At 51.1% G+C, this 16,761-nt stretch overlaps 1 protein-coding gene across 2 annotated transcripts in view; it reads left to right on the top strand.

The window, feature by feature from the left end:
• LOC144717199 (GRAM domain-containing protein 2B-like) overlaps positions 1-5,379 on the top strand; it is a 38,892-nt gene extending 33,513 nt beyond the window's left edge. For both annotated transcript variants that reach the window (XM_078592562.1, XM_078592561.1), the window contains exon 13: positions 37-5,379. Coding sequence is in view for 1 of the 2 variants with exons in the window: in XM_078592561.1 (XP_078448687.1) it covers positions 37-52 (16 nt within the window). In the remaining variant the exon portion in view is untranslated. The remainder of the gene's footprint in view (positions 1-36) is intronic.
• Positions 5,380-16,761: the final 11,382 nt, after the last annotated feature.

The following is a 16,761-nucleotide window of genomic DNA, read 5'->3' as shown; positions in this document are numbered from 1 at the left end:
GCTTGACGCGGTGTGGTCGCGTTCTCCGTTTCGCAGGTATGGAGAGGTGTGACGCGAGCAGTCTGGGTCACGGCTTCTGGGCCAAGACCCTGCAACGGGAAACACCTCGCGCCGAGCTGCAGGCAGAGTTGGTGGGGGGTGGAGTGGGGGGGGGGAGTCGGTGACTCTGACCCGTCCCCACTGGGCGACTTTGACGAACGGCGTAGCGAGCGCGACAGACATGAAGCTGATCAATTCAACGCGGGGGGAGAGTGGGAGGGGGGGGCGATGTGGACCAACGTGATTGCGTCTTGCACCCAGGCACGATGCACGACTTCGTCCTGTCCACGGTGTCTTATGCCCATTAGCGGGATTCTGTTTCGCTGTTGTTGTTTGAGCAAAGTTGGAACTTTGCACCGTGTACTATATGCGCACTTTGTATTTATACCACAAATCAGTTGATGACCTTCGACGTTGCGCACAGGGAGCGTAGCCCCGTAGCGGGCGATGTGCGGATTTCCTTTGTTGATTATGTTTTGGGTAGTGCGGAAGAGTAGGCCGAATACCGTCGTGTGTGTGTTGAGCTTCTTTCGTTCCGTGCGTAGCCCACCGCGCTAATCTCCAGGTGCGGAATCTCTGCAGGTCTATGTTGCATGTGGTTGGGTAAAACGTGGGCACTCCCACCTTTACCAACATTGTCTCGACAGCATGAAAGAGTAGGCCGAACACCATCTACAGGGGCGGTGAGCTTCTCTGGAGCTCTCTCCAATTGGGGAGGGGGGGGGAGCCTTCCACCAGCAGCGGAGAGAGCAAGACACTGCTGCACCTTTACCTTTACAATATCACGATCCGTGCGGTAGATGAAGCTTTTAACTTGGAGGGGAACTTTCGCCGACGAGTTCCGTGATTATTTCCTGTCGTCATTCACATTTTTTGTCGGGAACGGCGCGTTTCATTATTGGCGGACAAACAACACGACGTGACTACGTGTGTGTGTGTGCGTGCGTGCGTGTCGTCTGTGTGTCCGTTGTGGGCAGCGGTGGCGTAGCGGTGAGCGCTACGCTGCGCTACGAACCTGGCCACCCGGGTTCTATTTCCCGCTCACGGCCAACACCAGTGACGATTATCTGAACAGCTCCTGGGCCTCCCCTAGGTCGACTCAGACTCCAAATGAGTACCTGGTGCGGCGTGTAAACATTGCCACGAGGGAGACAAAGGCGGCCGGGTGTGGTGTTGGCCACCCACCCCCTCGTGTACCGTGCCGGCCTTCATAGGTGCTCGCTAACAGCACTTGCCCCGACAGTCTGTTGAGGCTGCAGGCGGGATGTTTGTCGTGTTCTCGTGTGTCTGTGTGCACGACACGCGCAGTCCAAACCGCGTCGTGCCCACCAGAAGGAGCTTTAAACGCCTCCGGCAAAGTTGTGCACCGCGCATCGAATACGGCACTAAAGCGTTCGGTGCAGAGCAAGCCGCGGTTGTGTAACGCACGTCAAGAGGATTGCGCGATTTGCACCTCGACAATCGGATCTGTTTAATGCGCAGCGGGGTTTAGCGACGAGTTCATTATTGCGGTGTGGCCGGGCGAAACCTTGGGAGACCAGGGTGTGAGTCTCATCTGCAAGAGCGCCCTGGGTGAGATGATTGGTGGCAAGCAGCGCCACTCGGTCCGCCACGGTGGCTAGGAGATGTTAACTCCCTCGCCTGGTATACAAGAGGTCGTGGGTTCGATTCCGATCCTGGCGCCTGCTGTATATTTGCAGTTTTCGTGTTCTCTCTACCCGTGGTCGCGTGTATTTTTCTCCGGGTTATTCACTTTGGAAACGTGCCATACATTTCCACAGCATAAGTCACTTCGTTGAGCTATCATTTGTAGGCAGGTCGCTTCTGAAAAAGAGCTACTGTATAGCTCAGTGGGCCATCACCAGGAAAATATAAATTGAGTAATTTAATAAATAAATCGTGTTGATGATCGACATAGGAATGCCTTCATCCAGCAGTGGATAGACAATGGCTAATGATGATGACTTACTAACGCAATATCATGATAAGATATTCTAATTTAAATGTATAATGTTTCATGTGATCATACTGATTGTGGCCGCTCGATTAATTTTGTGAGTTGCCACATTCGAGTAGCGGGTGGCAGTGGATTCATCAGAAAATCCTTCGGCACATTCATTCACGGCCTCATGTTGATCGGCAGGGGGCGCGGAGCGGTGGCGCAGCGGTTAGGGCATTGCGAGTTCACTTCTCGGCCAGGGCCCGAGTTCACGTACCGGTCACCGCTCGCAGCGTCGAGCGACACCCGACTCGGTCTTCCACCAAACCCGCACCGACCAGCGCGGTCCGCTACGGTCAAGCAACCCCCCACCCCCATGACCGCTACGGGCACAGGGGAAGCCTTCGTCCAGCAGCGGATTAACAATGGGCCCGCAAGTTTATTTATCAGCAGCAGCAGCCAGCATGTGGACGACCAGAGCCACGCGGTCTGTCACGCGATGCTCATCACCAACCAGCGCTCGATCTTGCGCCACCGCTCAGCATTCTCACGTCGCCAGAGTGACTGGACGCACGCAACGCTTGTGTTTCCCCGCAAAAACACACAAATACAAAGATCCCCCGTATAGTCTGTATCAGACTGTCGGGGCAAGTGCTGTGAGCGAGTAGCACCTCTTAAGGTCGGCCATGGCACACGTGAGTGGCTGGGTGGCGAGCACCACGCCCGGCCGCCTTTGTCTTCTCCCTAGCGACGGTGTGTTTTACACCGCACTAGGTACTAATTTGAGGCTGAGTCGACCCAGGAGAGGCCCAGGACCAGTTGAAAACGTATGTCAAGGCTATACGGGAGACCTTTGTCTTTGTCTCATCAGTACAGATTTTCGCTCGTGGTTCTGTCCGGAAGAACCGCAGAGAGACGGAGTTCTAACCTCATGGCAAGAGTCACCAAACAACAACAACAATAACAACGAGAGGGAATGTTTTTTTCTTGATGTTGTTTTAAATCGCAGTTGTTTGCTGAGCGCAGTGCCCAAAGGCACGGATTGCCAAGCGACCAGCTGACAAACAGCACCACTGAAGGTGTGACAGGATGAGTTGACAGGGTTGTGGGAGTAAGCCCGGTTAGAAGGATGTAGGGGGAATCGAGACGAATGGGAGGGATTCCCTTCGGCCAGCGGAGTGAGGAGAGAAGCGTTGTTGTGACCTGCGGTGGTGGTGGTGGTGGTTGAGTGCCCATCAAATGGAACATTCCGATTGGCGGACCGAGTCCTCGGCATGGCGGGGAGGACTCAATGAGTTAAGTTCACGGGTCGGTAATCGTGGTAGCAGCGATGAGAGAATGACAAGTGGGCGACTGACCGCCGGCAAGTCGTGAATTCGGTGAATGCCGGATCATCAATCAGAGCCCCGCTGCTTTGCTGCTGCATGGGGAGTGCACCCTGATCGAGATGCAGGAATGCAGCGCCGCGCGCGTTTGATCCGCGTGTGTCGGACGCAAGTCGCTGGCTGTTGCGACCTCTATACAAATCCAAGAACGAATTGGCCCAACCTCGTCAGGAGGGACCCCCCTGAGTGGCGGGTGGTTGGCTCGCAGATCTGCTCCAGGGGCGGGTCGGCGAGATGTTAACTACCTCGCCTGGCATACAGGAGGTCGTGGATTTGAACCCGACCCTGACGCCGGTATATTTGGAGTTTCTGCCCGTGGTAGCGTGGATTTATCACCGGGTCCTTCGGTTATGCCCTCCACATTTAGAAGAATCGACTTGCGATCAGGGTATTTGGCCGCTATATATCTCCACGTGATAAGCCACTTCGTTGAGCTATCATTTCCGGCCAGGTTGTGTCTGAAAAAGAGCTATATAGCTCAGTGGGCCTTTCTTGGTAAAATAAAAAAAAAACATTCATCTTCTTGGTTCTTTCGGTAAAGTCACGTAGAAGGGAAATAATAAAATAAAAAAAATAAAACATAACAAAATAATTCTCACGACGTTTCGGCCACAACGGCTGCTTGCGTTGTGGCCGAAACGTCGTGAGAATTATTGTATGATGTTTTATTTTTATTATTTTATTATTTCCCTTCTACGTGACTTTACCGAAAGAAGCAAGAAGATGAATCCCTGCGGTCACGAAAGCTTTAAATTAAAAAAAAACATTGTTAAGGTTAGCTTAAACTGCACGCCTATCTCGAGACAGCCTGCGCGTGTAGGTGGGCGAGTCGCTCTGGGATCCGTGTTCTCAGGCCAAGGCGTCCCCTGGCTATGCAGTCACGCGTTCGTCCCACCGGTGTTGTGATGCCTTCACGCTGGAGCCATTTCGGGACCATCGGCTTTCGCGTCATGATACCAAAAAAAAATCTCAATTGTTATTTATTTTCTTCTTCTATCGTTTGCATCGCTCAAACGCGAGTCTATGCGAGAGACGATTTATAATTGTCGGGGGGAAAACCGGAGAAAAATCCTCGCCACCACAGCGAGAGAGAGGACATTTCAACTCCAAATATGCGTAGAGGGATTTTTTTGGGTTAGATCGCGTAAAATATGTGTCGTTAAATCCGCCACCACCCAAAAATTGGTGAGGTTTGTCGCGTAAACAAAACATAGCAATTCGTTACGAGTTCAGCACACCGGTGTGCTGGGGGGTAAACCCACAACGTTTACGATTCGACTACGACGTTTCGCCGGTTATTACAACCAGCATCATCAGGCGACAGCCAAAGTTGTTGACAAACCTTACGAATTAGCTGTGTGGGGTAGTTTAACGACGCATTTATATTTACGCGATCTAAGCCAAAACAACGTCTATAATGGATAATATTGGTCGCGAAAGCCACCGTGTTAATCTGTCCAGGGCCTCTGGGTCGGGATCGAACCTACGACCTTCTTCTGTATACCAGGCGAGGTAGTTAACATCTCGCCACAGGGAGGACATCAACGGCACTCCTTCTCAATTACCCCCGGACCAGTCCACATGCGGCTCTTCACGACTGTTTAACCTCGTGCCTTGCACCACTCTTCCCATTCGCCGAAAGAACGTCGGGGGAAAACAAATCTTACGGCTTTCATTTATTTACGTGCTCTTAACTGCAACACTGTTTTATCGTAGTGAACGGTTTACGATTTTTTTTTTTTAAAGTTGACTCCGTTTGCCATCTGTGTAGGGACTGTTCTCCTCGATGCGTTCGTGTAGAATTGTAAATCTATTTTTGTAAAGTATTTTTTTTTTATTTAAGACAGAGTGGGTTTATGAAGAAACGGTGCGTAATGTGCAAAGTGCGAGTGGTTGTCCCACGGTAAACAGGTGGGACGTCGAAGGGCCGACGTTGGCTTGACGTTGGAATGTTTACTTGGTCGATTTAAAAAATAAACTTATCACAAATAATAATAATAAAAGTACAGGTATTAATGATTGTTCCCGACTGTTTCATTATCCCCCGAGATCCCCCGCGTCACGGAGTCAAACCGTGTCACGTTATCCCCTCTGTGTGTGTGCGCGCGCGCGCTGTGGGGAGCGGTGGCGCAGTGATTCGCGCAAAGCGCCACAAACCTGGCCACCCGAGTGACGAGAAGGCGCTAAACCGTTACCCTGGGCCTCCAACCTCGACCTTAAATCGAGCACCTGGATGCTATGTAAACCTAAGTGCTTGGGAGACAAAGGTGGCTGGGCTCGGGTGAGCAACCTACCACTCCCTCGCGCGCCGTGGCGCCCGAAGGAGCACTTTGTCTCAGCAGCCCGTCAAAGAGTATCTACACGATACATGTGGTGGGGTGGGGGTGGGGGGGTCTTTGTCTTTGTGTTGTCGGCTCCTGCACTCAAGTCACTCGGTCACGCCCAAGACTCAACTCGGTGATGCAACATTTCGCTCCCGCAATTCGTATCTTTTGCTCCGAGCTCGGCTCCATGAACACACTCGCTCTGCGATGCGGGGGGGGGGGGCTGCGTGCACCTGCGCGTTGTTCAGGCACAGAGATGTTCGACGTTGACGCCGCACGTCGGCACGACCAGTAGAGATGGGGGGGGGGGGACAGAAACCCAACCACATCGGACATCGATGGTGGGCCTAGCCGGTGACCACCAACACGTGGCAGTCAGAGCCGGGCACGTGGCAGCCAGCGTCGTCACCACGCATGCCGTCGGCCCTCGGCCATTTGATTTTGCCATCGTTTGGGCCGGATGCGGCACGCACGTTGTTATTTATTTATCTGTCTTTGCTGAGCGGGTTCGTACGCCAGATTACGAAACGACGAAATTGAAAATATTTGAAGAGCGCTGTGGATTGTGGAAGTTGACGTCAAAAGGTATCGAAACTCCCTCGCTGCCCCACGGCGACGTGGCGCTCGCAGCTGCCCCCGTGTCCCCCTCCACTCACGAAATGCGCGGCTGCCCTTTAAGTAAAGGAGCAGAGCCATGGAACTCGCATGTCATCTCGTCAAACGAGTTTACCTTCCTTTCTCTCTCGGCGCCAGGGACGTGAGCAATGTCACCCCCCCCCCCGCCACCCCCACGTCCCCCTCCCACCCCAAATCCCCCCCCCCCCCAAATCTCCCCCCCCCCTCACGCTCCCATCGTCTCACCCTCCCTCCCTCTTGTGCTCATGTTCAGGGGGTGGGTCGACAATCAACGTAACAAGAAGGGAGTGTTTTTTTTTCTCGAATTCGGTCAAAAAAACTTAATATTTCAAGAGCCGCCGCACAATCCAATGTGGCGAATACGAGATGGGTGGTGGTCACTTAATGAATAATGAAATAACCGTCTCACGAATCAGTTCCCTTAAAGAGCCACACGCGGCGACTCCTGCCGGTTGCGGACCCCTTGGATCGGTGGACGTTGAAGGACGCCGCCGTGAGGGCCTTGGCCAGGGTTAGGCCATTACATCCTGGCGTCACGGTTCAAATTTGACAAATTTGAAATACGCGCCCCGGTTAATGACTCAGGACCTGGAAATCGTCGACCCCGACTAGAAGGAATAAAAAACAAGACAGGACCCTCCTGGGAGAACCATGAAAACAAAACTAAAACATTGTTTGTTATTTTACCAGGGTAAGGCCCACTGAGCTATTTAGCTCTTTTCAGAAGCGGTTTGGCAATCACAAATGATAGCTCAACGAAGTGGCTCGTCATCGCGTGGACATTTATAGCGGTAGCCAAATACGCACGTTGATTCTACACGTGGAGGGAAACACCGGAGGGCGAGGAGAAACATCCACGCGACCACGGAGAGAACGACACCGCAAACTCCAAATATACAGCAGCAGGTGTCAGGGTCGGGATTGGGATCGAACCCGCGACCTCCTCTATACCAGGCGAGGTAGTTAACATCTCATATTCTTAGGTTTTTTCCGGCTGTGACGGTCCCACCTGATGACGGAGACTTGTGTTGCCTCCGAAACGTCGTGATTTTTGTTTTATTTTATTTTATTTTCATTAATTTTGATGTTTTACCTACGTGACTTTACCGAAAAAACCTAAGAATATGATTCCTTGCAGTCACGAAAGCTTCAAATCTAGAGTTAACATCTCGTCACCGCGAAGCCCCTCATACATAAGCGAGACTCAGCGAGGGCTATTCTCGGTTTCAAAGACCTTGTGGCGTAAATAAAGAAAACGTGCCACGGTTAGCAACCAGAGTTCCAAACCCGAAGCCGACATCGTGGCGGGTGAAATCAGAACCGGTCCTGAGCCTCCCCCCTCGGTAGACTCGGCCTTAACTTAGTACCTGGTGCGGCGGGCACATTTCAGCACTGGGGAGACAAAGGCGAATAGTGGTGTTGGCGACCCACCCACTCACGTACCGTACAATCCTTAATGGGTGCTCGCTAACAATACTGCGGTTTTTTAAAAGAGGCTACAATGGCGATCCTTATCTGTGTGTGTGAGTGTGTTTAGTGGGGTGCGTGTGTGTGTGTGTGTTTAGTAGGGTCCGTGTGTGTGTGTTTAGTGCGGTGCGTGGGGGGGCGGTGGCATAGCGGTTAGCGCGCTGCGCTACGAACCTGGCCACCCGAGTTCAATTCCCACTCACGGCCACCAACACCGTTGACGATTATCTGAACCGGTCCTGGGCCTCCCCTCGGTCGATTCAACCTCAAATTAGTATAATAATTAGTTTTTTTACCCTTTTATCTAGGCAAAGGAGGTTCCAATGGTGTCTCAAATGAGTACCTGGTGCGGTGTGTAAACATCACCACTAGGGAGACAAAGGCGGTCGGGCGTGGTGGTGTTGGCAACTCACCCACCCGCTCGTGTACCATGCCGGTCTTCATTAGGTGATCGCTAATAGCACTTGCCACAACAGTCTGTTGCAGGCTATACGGGGGGTCTTTATCATTGCGTAAGTGTTTGGACGTTTAGGTAAACATGTTTGGTTGGGAGTGATAGCGTAGTGGTTATCAGGTGAGTTCAAGCCCAAGCAGTCTATGTAACCTACACGGGGGACCTTAGTCTTTTGTGCGGATTTTGGTATGTGTGTGGATTTTGGTATGTGTGTGTATTGAAGCGTGCGTGTGTGTGTATATCGCGGGGCATTCGTATGTATGCGTGTATGTTTGCATAGTGGTATGCATATGTGCGCGCATTGTGGCGTGTTTATGACAGCAGGGAGCATAGGTGGTGCATCTGCCAGTCATCTCAGTCAACCCATAACACCTGCGTCTGTCCCGTGACCTCGTGCGACAGGAAACTCGTGTTGGGCCCGAGTTCAGTTCCCTGTCCCGGTTCACGTCAGTGGCGACGTTCTGAACCAATACTGGGCCTCCCGTAGGTCGACTGGGCCTCAAATTAGTACCTGATCCAGTGAGTAAACATCAGCACTGGGGAGATAAAGGCGGCCGGGAATGGTTCTGATCACCACGTCCACTGCACCGGCCTTCACAGGTGCTCGATTACAGCAAGATCGCCAAGATTTCATATCGGCTATACAGGGGATCTTTGTCTTATTTGGTGAGAATGTTGACAGGTGTGAGTTGTTCTCAGAGTGCACGACAGCTGTGATGAGCCGAGTTCGACTCGTGGTGCTGCCCACTTGCATTCTAACCACCAGGAACAATAGGTACGAGGAGCCTAGCTTGGGCGTTGCCGAGGTTCACCGGCCATCATTGGGGTTCGCAAACAGAACTGGCCTCAAATAAATTTAACGCAGCTTAACAATTGTGGTGTGTTGTACCCAGCGCCGTCGTTCATGCAAATTGCATCTCACATTCGCTGAGGCTCCACAGGCAAAGGCAGCCAGGCGATGAGCCAGCTCTGCAGTCCTCTGTATATAAAGATGTTTGCAGCTAACTAATGAGTGTCTGCTAAAACTACACCGTAAACTATTTTTTATTTTTTATCAGGTAAGGCCCACTGAGCTATGTAGCTCTTTTTTCAGAAGCGCCCTGGCCACAAATGATAGCTCAACGAAGTGGCTTATCATATGGAAATGTATAACAGCCAAACACTAAAAATGCATGTTGATTCTAATGTGGAGGGAAAAACCGGAGGACCTGGAGAAAAACCCCACGCTACCACGGGGAAAGCATACAAACAACAACATCTGTGCGTTAAACCACCAACCCCTCGCTGCGTTCACAGTGCACGTTTGAAGGCCCAGCATGAGCAATGAGTTTGACTGCAGTGTCAGAATGAATTTTTATTATTTCCATGCAGGCGTAATCAGTAGTGCAGGCGGTGCAGTGATGAGTTTACTTTACATGTCGGTTGCAAGTTCTAATCTCGGTCAGCGGTGCGTCGACTTATCGGCCCATCATTAACGATCTGAGATAGATGATGTGAGTACAACCTTGTGCCATTTGAAACATGGAATTTCGGCAAAATCAAGGCAAGCTCTACCACTTCGTGGGAAGTCACTCTATGGATAGACCACCTCCTGTCACAGCAATGTGGAATTGTCACCACCTGCTGAGAGTCCTCATTTTGAGATGAGCGGCGCAAGGAGGAGGAGGAGGAGACAGGGAGCAGCCGGGATCACATCGTGTCGCCGAATTTTTCCTCTTTTGCCCGATTCCTCTCCCCCCACCAAAATAAAAAATCTCCCAAATCATCACCAAATCTCCCAAAAAAGCTCCATGACTACAAGGCACGGGGGAGGGAAGGCTTTCATCCAGCAGCGGATTAACACAAGGGTCTGTAAATTATTATCATGTTTTTTTATTTATCAGCCATGCCTACAGCTTTTTATATATATATCTGTCAAGCGGTGCTTCGGGACCTTTTAAACCCCGCGCATCGCACCGTCCCCTCGGTGCGATCACGCGAGGTGACAGCTGCCCGGCAAGGTGACGCAGGCGGCTTTAGAAGCACGGCATTGTCCCTCGCGTGCCACCGATGAAATGTGGCCTAAGAGGGATTTAAAAAGTTCGCGTAGATGTCCATCGGCCCGTCCACCTCAGCCTGCGGAGGGAACGCATCCCTCCACCCAACCCACGCAAGAGTAACGACTACCGCGCAGACGGAGCGATACAATCAGCTGGTGGTGTGGGCACCCAGGTTGGTGCGCGTGGCATCTAGCGGTAGATTGACAAAGGCCTGTACAGATATGTTGACGATAACAGGGTCGTTTGTTTCTTCGCCGCAAGATGCTGATGTCGCAACGAGTTAGTTTGTGGCAGAGCTACCGAGTTGTTCAGGCGGTGGGGGCTGTGGGGGGTGGTGGGGGTCGTGGCGGGGGAGGGGGAATTGGAATAAAAGGAGTGGCCCCATTCCATTCATTCCATGCAGCAGGGCCCACGTCAGTGACGCGGCTCGGCCACTCCTCCTCCTCCTTGATAGTAAAACAAACAAAACATTTATTATCGTTTAAAATTTACGAGAAATGTCCCGCGTTTACCCGAGATTCCACCGGCCTCACGTGACCCCCGCACGAGATGGCACGTGATGAGTTTTTACTCTTGCATTGTGGGTAGGGTGTCACTGTGGCTATGGCTGATGAAACGCAACGGCAACACGCTTTGGAAGTACCGTAAACAAATTAAATCCGGTTTGTTGGGAGGTCGCCTATCATCCCTAACGGGGGTGGATAAAATTAGCACCACTTTGTGGCGAAGTCTGCAGTGGATGTCCAATGGATCGGCCCGCGCTCAGGCTCGTCGCTCTGACCTCTAAGCATAAACCGGACCCACTTTACATTTGAGGCTCTCATAACAAAGTGACAACTCCATTTGAATCGTAATGCACGTTGAGATTATTTCGCACCGTACGTAGCCAACCGGGAATCGGTACGTTACTACAAACGAATCGAAAACCAAATTGGAGGTGATGGCGCCATAACTTGGCAGTCACCACTGACCGTGCCGAGATCACCAACTCACCGCAATCAAGAGCCCGGCGTCATCACGACTCAGTCTATGAAAATCCATGGGGATCTCAGACTCATAATATTTATTGAAACTGGATGACTCAGATGAGCTGTGAAACTCTTTATTTATTTTACAGAATGTTCAAAACGTTACAACAAACGTGTAATGCCCACCACTGGCTCAGGGCTGTAAAACGAGAAATTAAAGCTAAAGCCTCAATGCCTCCAATTGAGCAGGAGATCACGATTCACGTCTTGACCAGGGCACGGCCACAAGGTACACTTACGTTCAGAGAAAATTTCTACTGCTACAACAGCATTTAAGAGGTAAATATTCTTTGTGTTGTTGTTCAAAGGGCGTGAAACAAAACACAAAACACCCCCAACTGTGCGGCCGTGCACATACAACACACACAAACACACACAGCACACACAAACACGCCACCGACAAAAGGTGTTGCTCAAGACTTCATGAGAAGTCGGACGGCCGAGACCAGATCGTGGTCGAGTATTCCGTTGTTTCTGCGCCACAGCGTGGGCCAACAGTCTCTATAGGAGCTAAGCTCAGGCATGTCACGGAAAACAACAGGGGGCCAAGATTTACAGCCGCCCGGTCTATTATTTGGCGAACACTCTGTTGTTACAACAATCTGCCCATTGCGGTCCCACAGGTTAAGGAGAGGTTACGCTACGGATAGAAAGTGGCTGGGTGGGAGGAGAAGGGTGGGAGGTGGGGGGGTTGACGCAACAGCCACTACGAACCCCGCAACCCGAGTTCGATTCTTGGGCATGGATAATAAACACGTGAGTTGTGAGCTGGAGATCTGAGCTGGTCCTGAGCCTGGTTAGGAATTGGGATTGGGAGGCTGCTGGGGCGGGACGTGCCAGGCGTTGTACCCAGCACTGTGGAGGCAGCAGCGAGGGGTTGGTGGACCGCACAGAGATTTTGTTAAACTCCATTCTCGTCGACGTTTGAGGAAATATCAATCCCCGACAGCAAACAGGTGGGACTCCATCTGTTCCAACATGGGACCTTGCCAGTATCAACGTATAAGAATAGGTTTTACCACTTCTGGCAATAAAACGGGTGTTAAAATGTTCAAACACCAAACAGAAACCTTTTGCAAGGAATCATGTCCGCATACTTGTGGTGAACATGCAAACAAAAAACATGCTCTGGTAATATATTCATTGTCTTTGAAACGGATTGGTTTGCACCCGAGACAGCCTTTTTTAGAGCTTAAGTCTCAACCAGCTGTTCGCCTCTAATAATCCATCTGTTCGGTTTGTACAGAATAAAGCGTTGCCCCCTCGCACGTGTCTTTTTTTTTAAACCCACAAACATTGTAAATATGAACTGCAGCAATGAATACTGAAAAAAAAATAAAGAGGGATTTTAAAAAAAATGTGAATTGTGGGGCGGAGGTCACAGTGAATGGCATGGGGCCGGTGGGGACGGCTCGTACCTGCGGCTGATTGGTCGCCGCTCGCTGGTTCGGGTGAGTGTCACGTGGAGGGGGACATAACTCGTGACCGATTGGCTCGTTGGGTCGGAGTCGTCGTGGGTGAGGCTCGCGTTGCAATGGGGCGCAGCGGAGTGGCTCCCTCTCTGCGAACGCGACGGTAACTGCAGGGGGGGCCCGTCGCCAACAAACTACGCGGAACGTCCACGCGGGCATTCACCAGCAGGCGGAGTGCGTAGACTGCAGCCCGCCTCTCGTCTTACCCACAAATACAAAGATACAGATCCACCGTGTAGCCTGTAACAGACTGTAGGGGCAAGTGCTGTTAGCGAGCACCTATGAAGGCCGGCACGGCACACGAGGGGGTGGGTGGCCAACACCACGCTCGGCCGCCTTTGTCTCCCTCGTGGCGATATTTACACATCGCACCAGGTCGAGTCGACCTAGGGGAGGCCCAGGACCGGTTCAAATAATCGTCACCGGTGTTGGCCGTGAGCGGGAATCGAACCCGGGTCGCCAGGTTCGCAGCGCAGCGCTAACCGCCACACCACCGCTACCCACACACACGCGCACACACACAGGGTCTGTGACGTCAAAGATGTCGCTCTCTCTCGTCTGACGCGCGGATCAGCTGATGTGCAAATGGAAGAAAGGAAAACATCTCGAGTAGTAGTGGCGGTGGTGCGACTGTGGCCATCCAGCACGGACCGTGGTAACAGGCGTGGAACGACGCAATTCCACGACCCACGCATACGAAGGAGACGTCGCAGCGATGATGCACTCGGCTGCTCCTGGCTCCGTTATCTGGCTTGACCGCCTCTGAATGTGAAATTGAAAGTTGTTGCTCTGCATCGACCACGGCAGCCGTACGAAAGAAGAAGACCCAATGGGGGGAAGGCCGGCAGGACTAACTGGTCCCTGGCCATGGGAATGTGGAATTTGATTTGCGGGCTTAGAGCCACCAAAATGCGGAAGATGACTCTGGATGTACTTAAGCGTTTATAAAGGACAGATGATCCTCGCAACCATCAACGTCATCATCGGCCATTGTCAATCCACTGCTGGATGATGGCCTTCCCCAACCCTCTGCTACCTGCCTCAACCCTGCGATTCAACAACAAAATAAATGCACCCACAGCACCTGCACGCGCGGGCGGATGACAGATGACCTCTATTTATGACCGGGTGAGAGTCAACGTAGACCTGAAGTCCATCGTTTAAGGGCCATAATCACAGGCTCGCTTAACCTCCGCCGCGTGTCTGTTGAGCCAAACGCGTTATCCACTCGCCTGCGTCAAGACCACACAACTGCGGGTGTCATGTTTTCAAAATAAGTTGCGGCTATGTTATGCAGTTATTTGTTTCGCGGTTCAGAGCAGTTACGGGTTTTATTTTTATTTTTTGAAGTGTATAGTCAGTTTAGTCACGCACGTACCGATACTCGCTGTTTGTATCACGATCTACGCCACTCTGATTGCAACTGAGATCTGCCCCGTCCACGGATGACCTTCCTGCTGAAAGTGCGGCGCGGTTGCAAGATGTTAACGACCTCTCCTGCTATACAGGAGGTCGTGGGTTCGATCCCGACCCTGACGCCTGCTGTATATTTGGAGTTTGCGTGTCTCTCTCTCATCATCATCACGGTGGTAAAGAGATGTTAACTACCTCGTCTGGTATACATGAGGTCGTGGGTTCTATCCCGACCCTGACGCCTGCTGCTGTATATTTGGAGTTTGCGTGTCTCTCTCTCTCTCATCATCATCATCACGGTGATTAAGAGATGTTAACGACCTCTCTTGCTATACAGGAGGTCGTGGGTTCGATCCCGACCCTGACGCCTGCTGTATATTTGGAGTTTGCGTGTCTCTCTCCCCGTAGTAGCGTGGATTTTTCTCCGGGTCCTCCGGCTTTTCCCTCCACATTTAGAATCAACATCACGCGTTTAGAGCAGCGGTTCTTAACCTGGGGTGCACGCACCCCCTGGGGGTGCAAGATGCCCTTCCTGAGAATCATAGGGGTGCACAGGCTGCAAGACAGGTTAACAACCACTCGTTCAGAGTATTTGGCTGCAATACATTTCCACGTGATGCTAAGCCACGAAGTTGAACGGACATTTGTGGTCTGGTCACTTCTGAAAAAGAGCTATATACAGCTCAGGTGGGTCTCACCTGGGAAAAGAAATACAACCTAATCGAATCAGAGTTGTTTACCAGGTGTGGTGTGTATATAAGTATGGGGCTGTGTGAGGTGGCTAAGAGATAGCAGGGCGGGAAATGGGTTCAGGATATGCACATATATTGAATGTACAGACGTTGGTTCAACTGGGGATTGAATCCATCTTTGATGAGTCTTTGTGGGTTTTCTCCAGGACACTCAGATTTTATGCCATACCGAAGCCAAACGCTCGTTAATGTAATGGACCGAACTTGCCAATGCTGGCGCCTTCTGGAAACATCAAGTCTCGAAACTCAAATTTCGATTTAAAGCTTTCGTGACTGCAGGGATTCATCTTCTAAGTGCTTTCGGTAAAGTCACGTAGAAGGGAAATAATAAAATAATAAAAATAAAACATAATAAAATAATTCTCTCGAAACTCAGTGAAGCTTTCTTCGTGGATAATTAACGATCTTGATTTGAGGCTTTCGTGACTGCAGAAAGAACCAGAGTGACAATTAACGAGCCGCAGAAATGTTGTTCATATGTCATGGCTTTTCAATGTCTCTCATCTCATTCCACTGACATTTACCTTTGCTAAGTACCACTTTTGTACGTGTACTGGTTCACATTAACCTACACGATGCGTCTTTGAAACAAATGAAATGTTGCCCACTATACTGCAATGACAATTAATATCGTTCGTCGAGTGGGGCTTCGTGTGTGCGTGGGGTGTACGGGACACCTCATTTTAGATTTTGAAGAGCAAGAGAGAGACACACACCGTCTCATTGTTAAATTGTTCAGTGCGCACATCCCTTGACAGAAACACGAACCTTGTCAAGTTTCACTATTACATTTTGGTCTGTTTTGTTGAGAAATAAATGGCACTCGTCACTTGTCAATTCACTGACGTTTCTGATTTTAGCTTCTGTGAAAAACAATGTTTGCCATCTCAATGTTGCTTCTCGAGAATGACTCGCGGGGGTAGGGAATTGCTGGCGGAATAAACAACTCAGCAGATTTGGTTTGTATTAAAAAAACATACGTAATGCGTTGTGCTTCAAGAACGAGAGCCTCGTTTTTTTGTCTCGCGGGTCCTTTTGTAAAAGAAATAAGAAGCTCTCTCGCACTCCCACTTGCCCTCGCTGCGAGGCCGCTCGCCATCTCCCCCTCCCCCCCCCGCGCTCTCGCTCTTCGCCTCTCATCCCTCGTCTCGCTCATCTCATTCAGCCGCGAGCGCGGGAGGATGCTGTGGACGACGCGGGGCCGAGTGCGAGTGGCTCATCCGCTCGCTTGCGCTTCGCTGGAGAGATGCGAGAGAGGAGATGAGGGGGGGGGGAGGTGGGAGAGAAAGAGAGATAAAAGAAAGAACGAGCAGGGGAGCGAGATGGAGAGGGCTTGGCTCGGTGAGTGGCGCGCGCCGAGGGTAACTTTAATTACCGACAACACAATGCGACAGGAAATTAAAAGCCGCCACTAGACGAGACCGCTCCGCGATGTGACACGAATATCTGATGCATCTTCCCTACGCGTATTGTTCCCAGGTATTTTAAATCACAATAATAATAGTAATAATACAAACAGCACCGACGGTGGGGCGAATAGCAGCAGCAGCCAGTCACAGCCAGCGCGCTTCAGATGTTAATTTCGATCAACCTCTCAACAATAAAATCACAACGCTGCTCTTCATGATTAGGTATACAGTATGTGTATATATATATTATATAGGGACAAACAAAGACAAAGATTCCCCGTGTAGCCGCTGTAGACTGCCTGGGCAAGCAAATGTATTGTTAGTCAACACCTATTAAAGGCCGGAATAGAGCACGTGGTCGTGTTGTGGCCAGCACCACGTCCGGCCGCATTGGTCTCCCCAGT

Source organism: Lampetra planeri, chromosome 3 (genome assembly GCF_965212315.1).
Source record: "Lampetra planeri chromosome 3, kcLamPlan1.2.h2, whole genome shotgun sequence".
NCBI lineage: Eukaryota > Metazoa > Chordata > Hyperoartia > Petromyzontiformes > Petromyzontidae > Lampetra > Lampetra planeri.
Note: the sequence above shows the minus strand (reverse complement) of the source record. Positions and strands in the feature narration are given on the sequence as shown.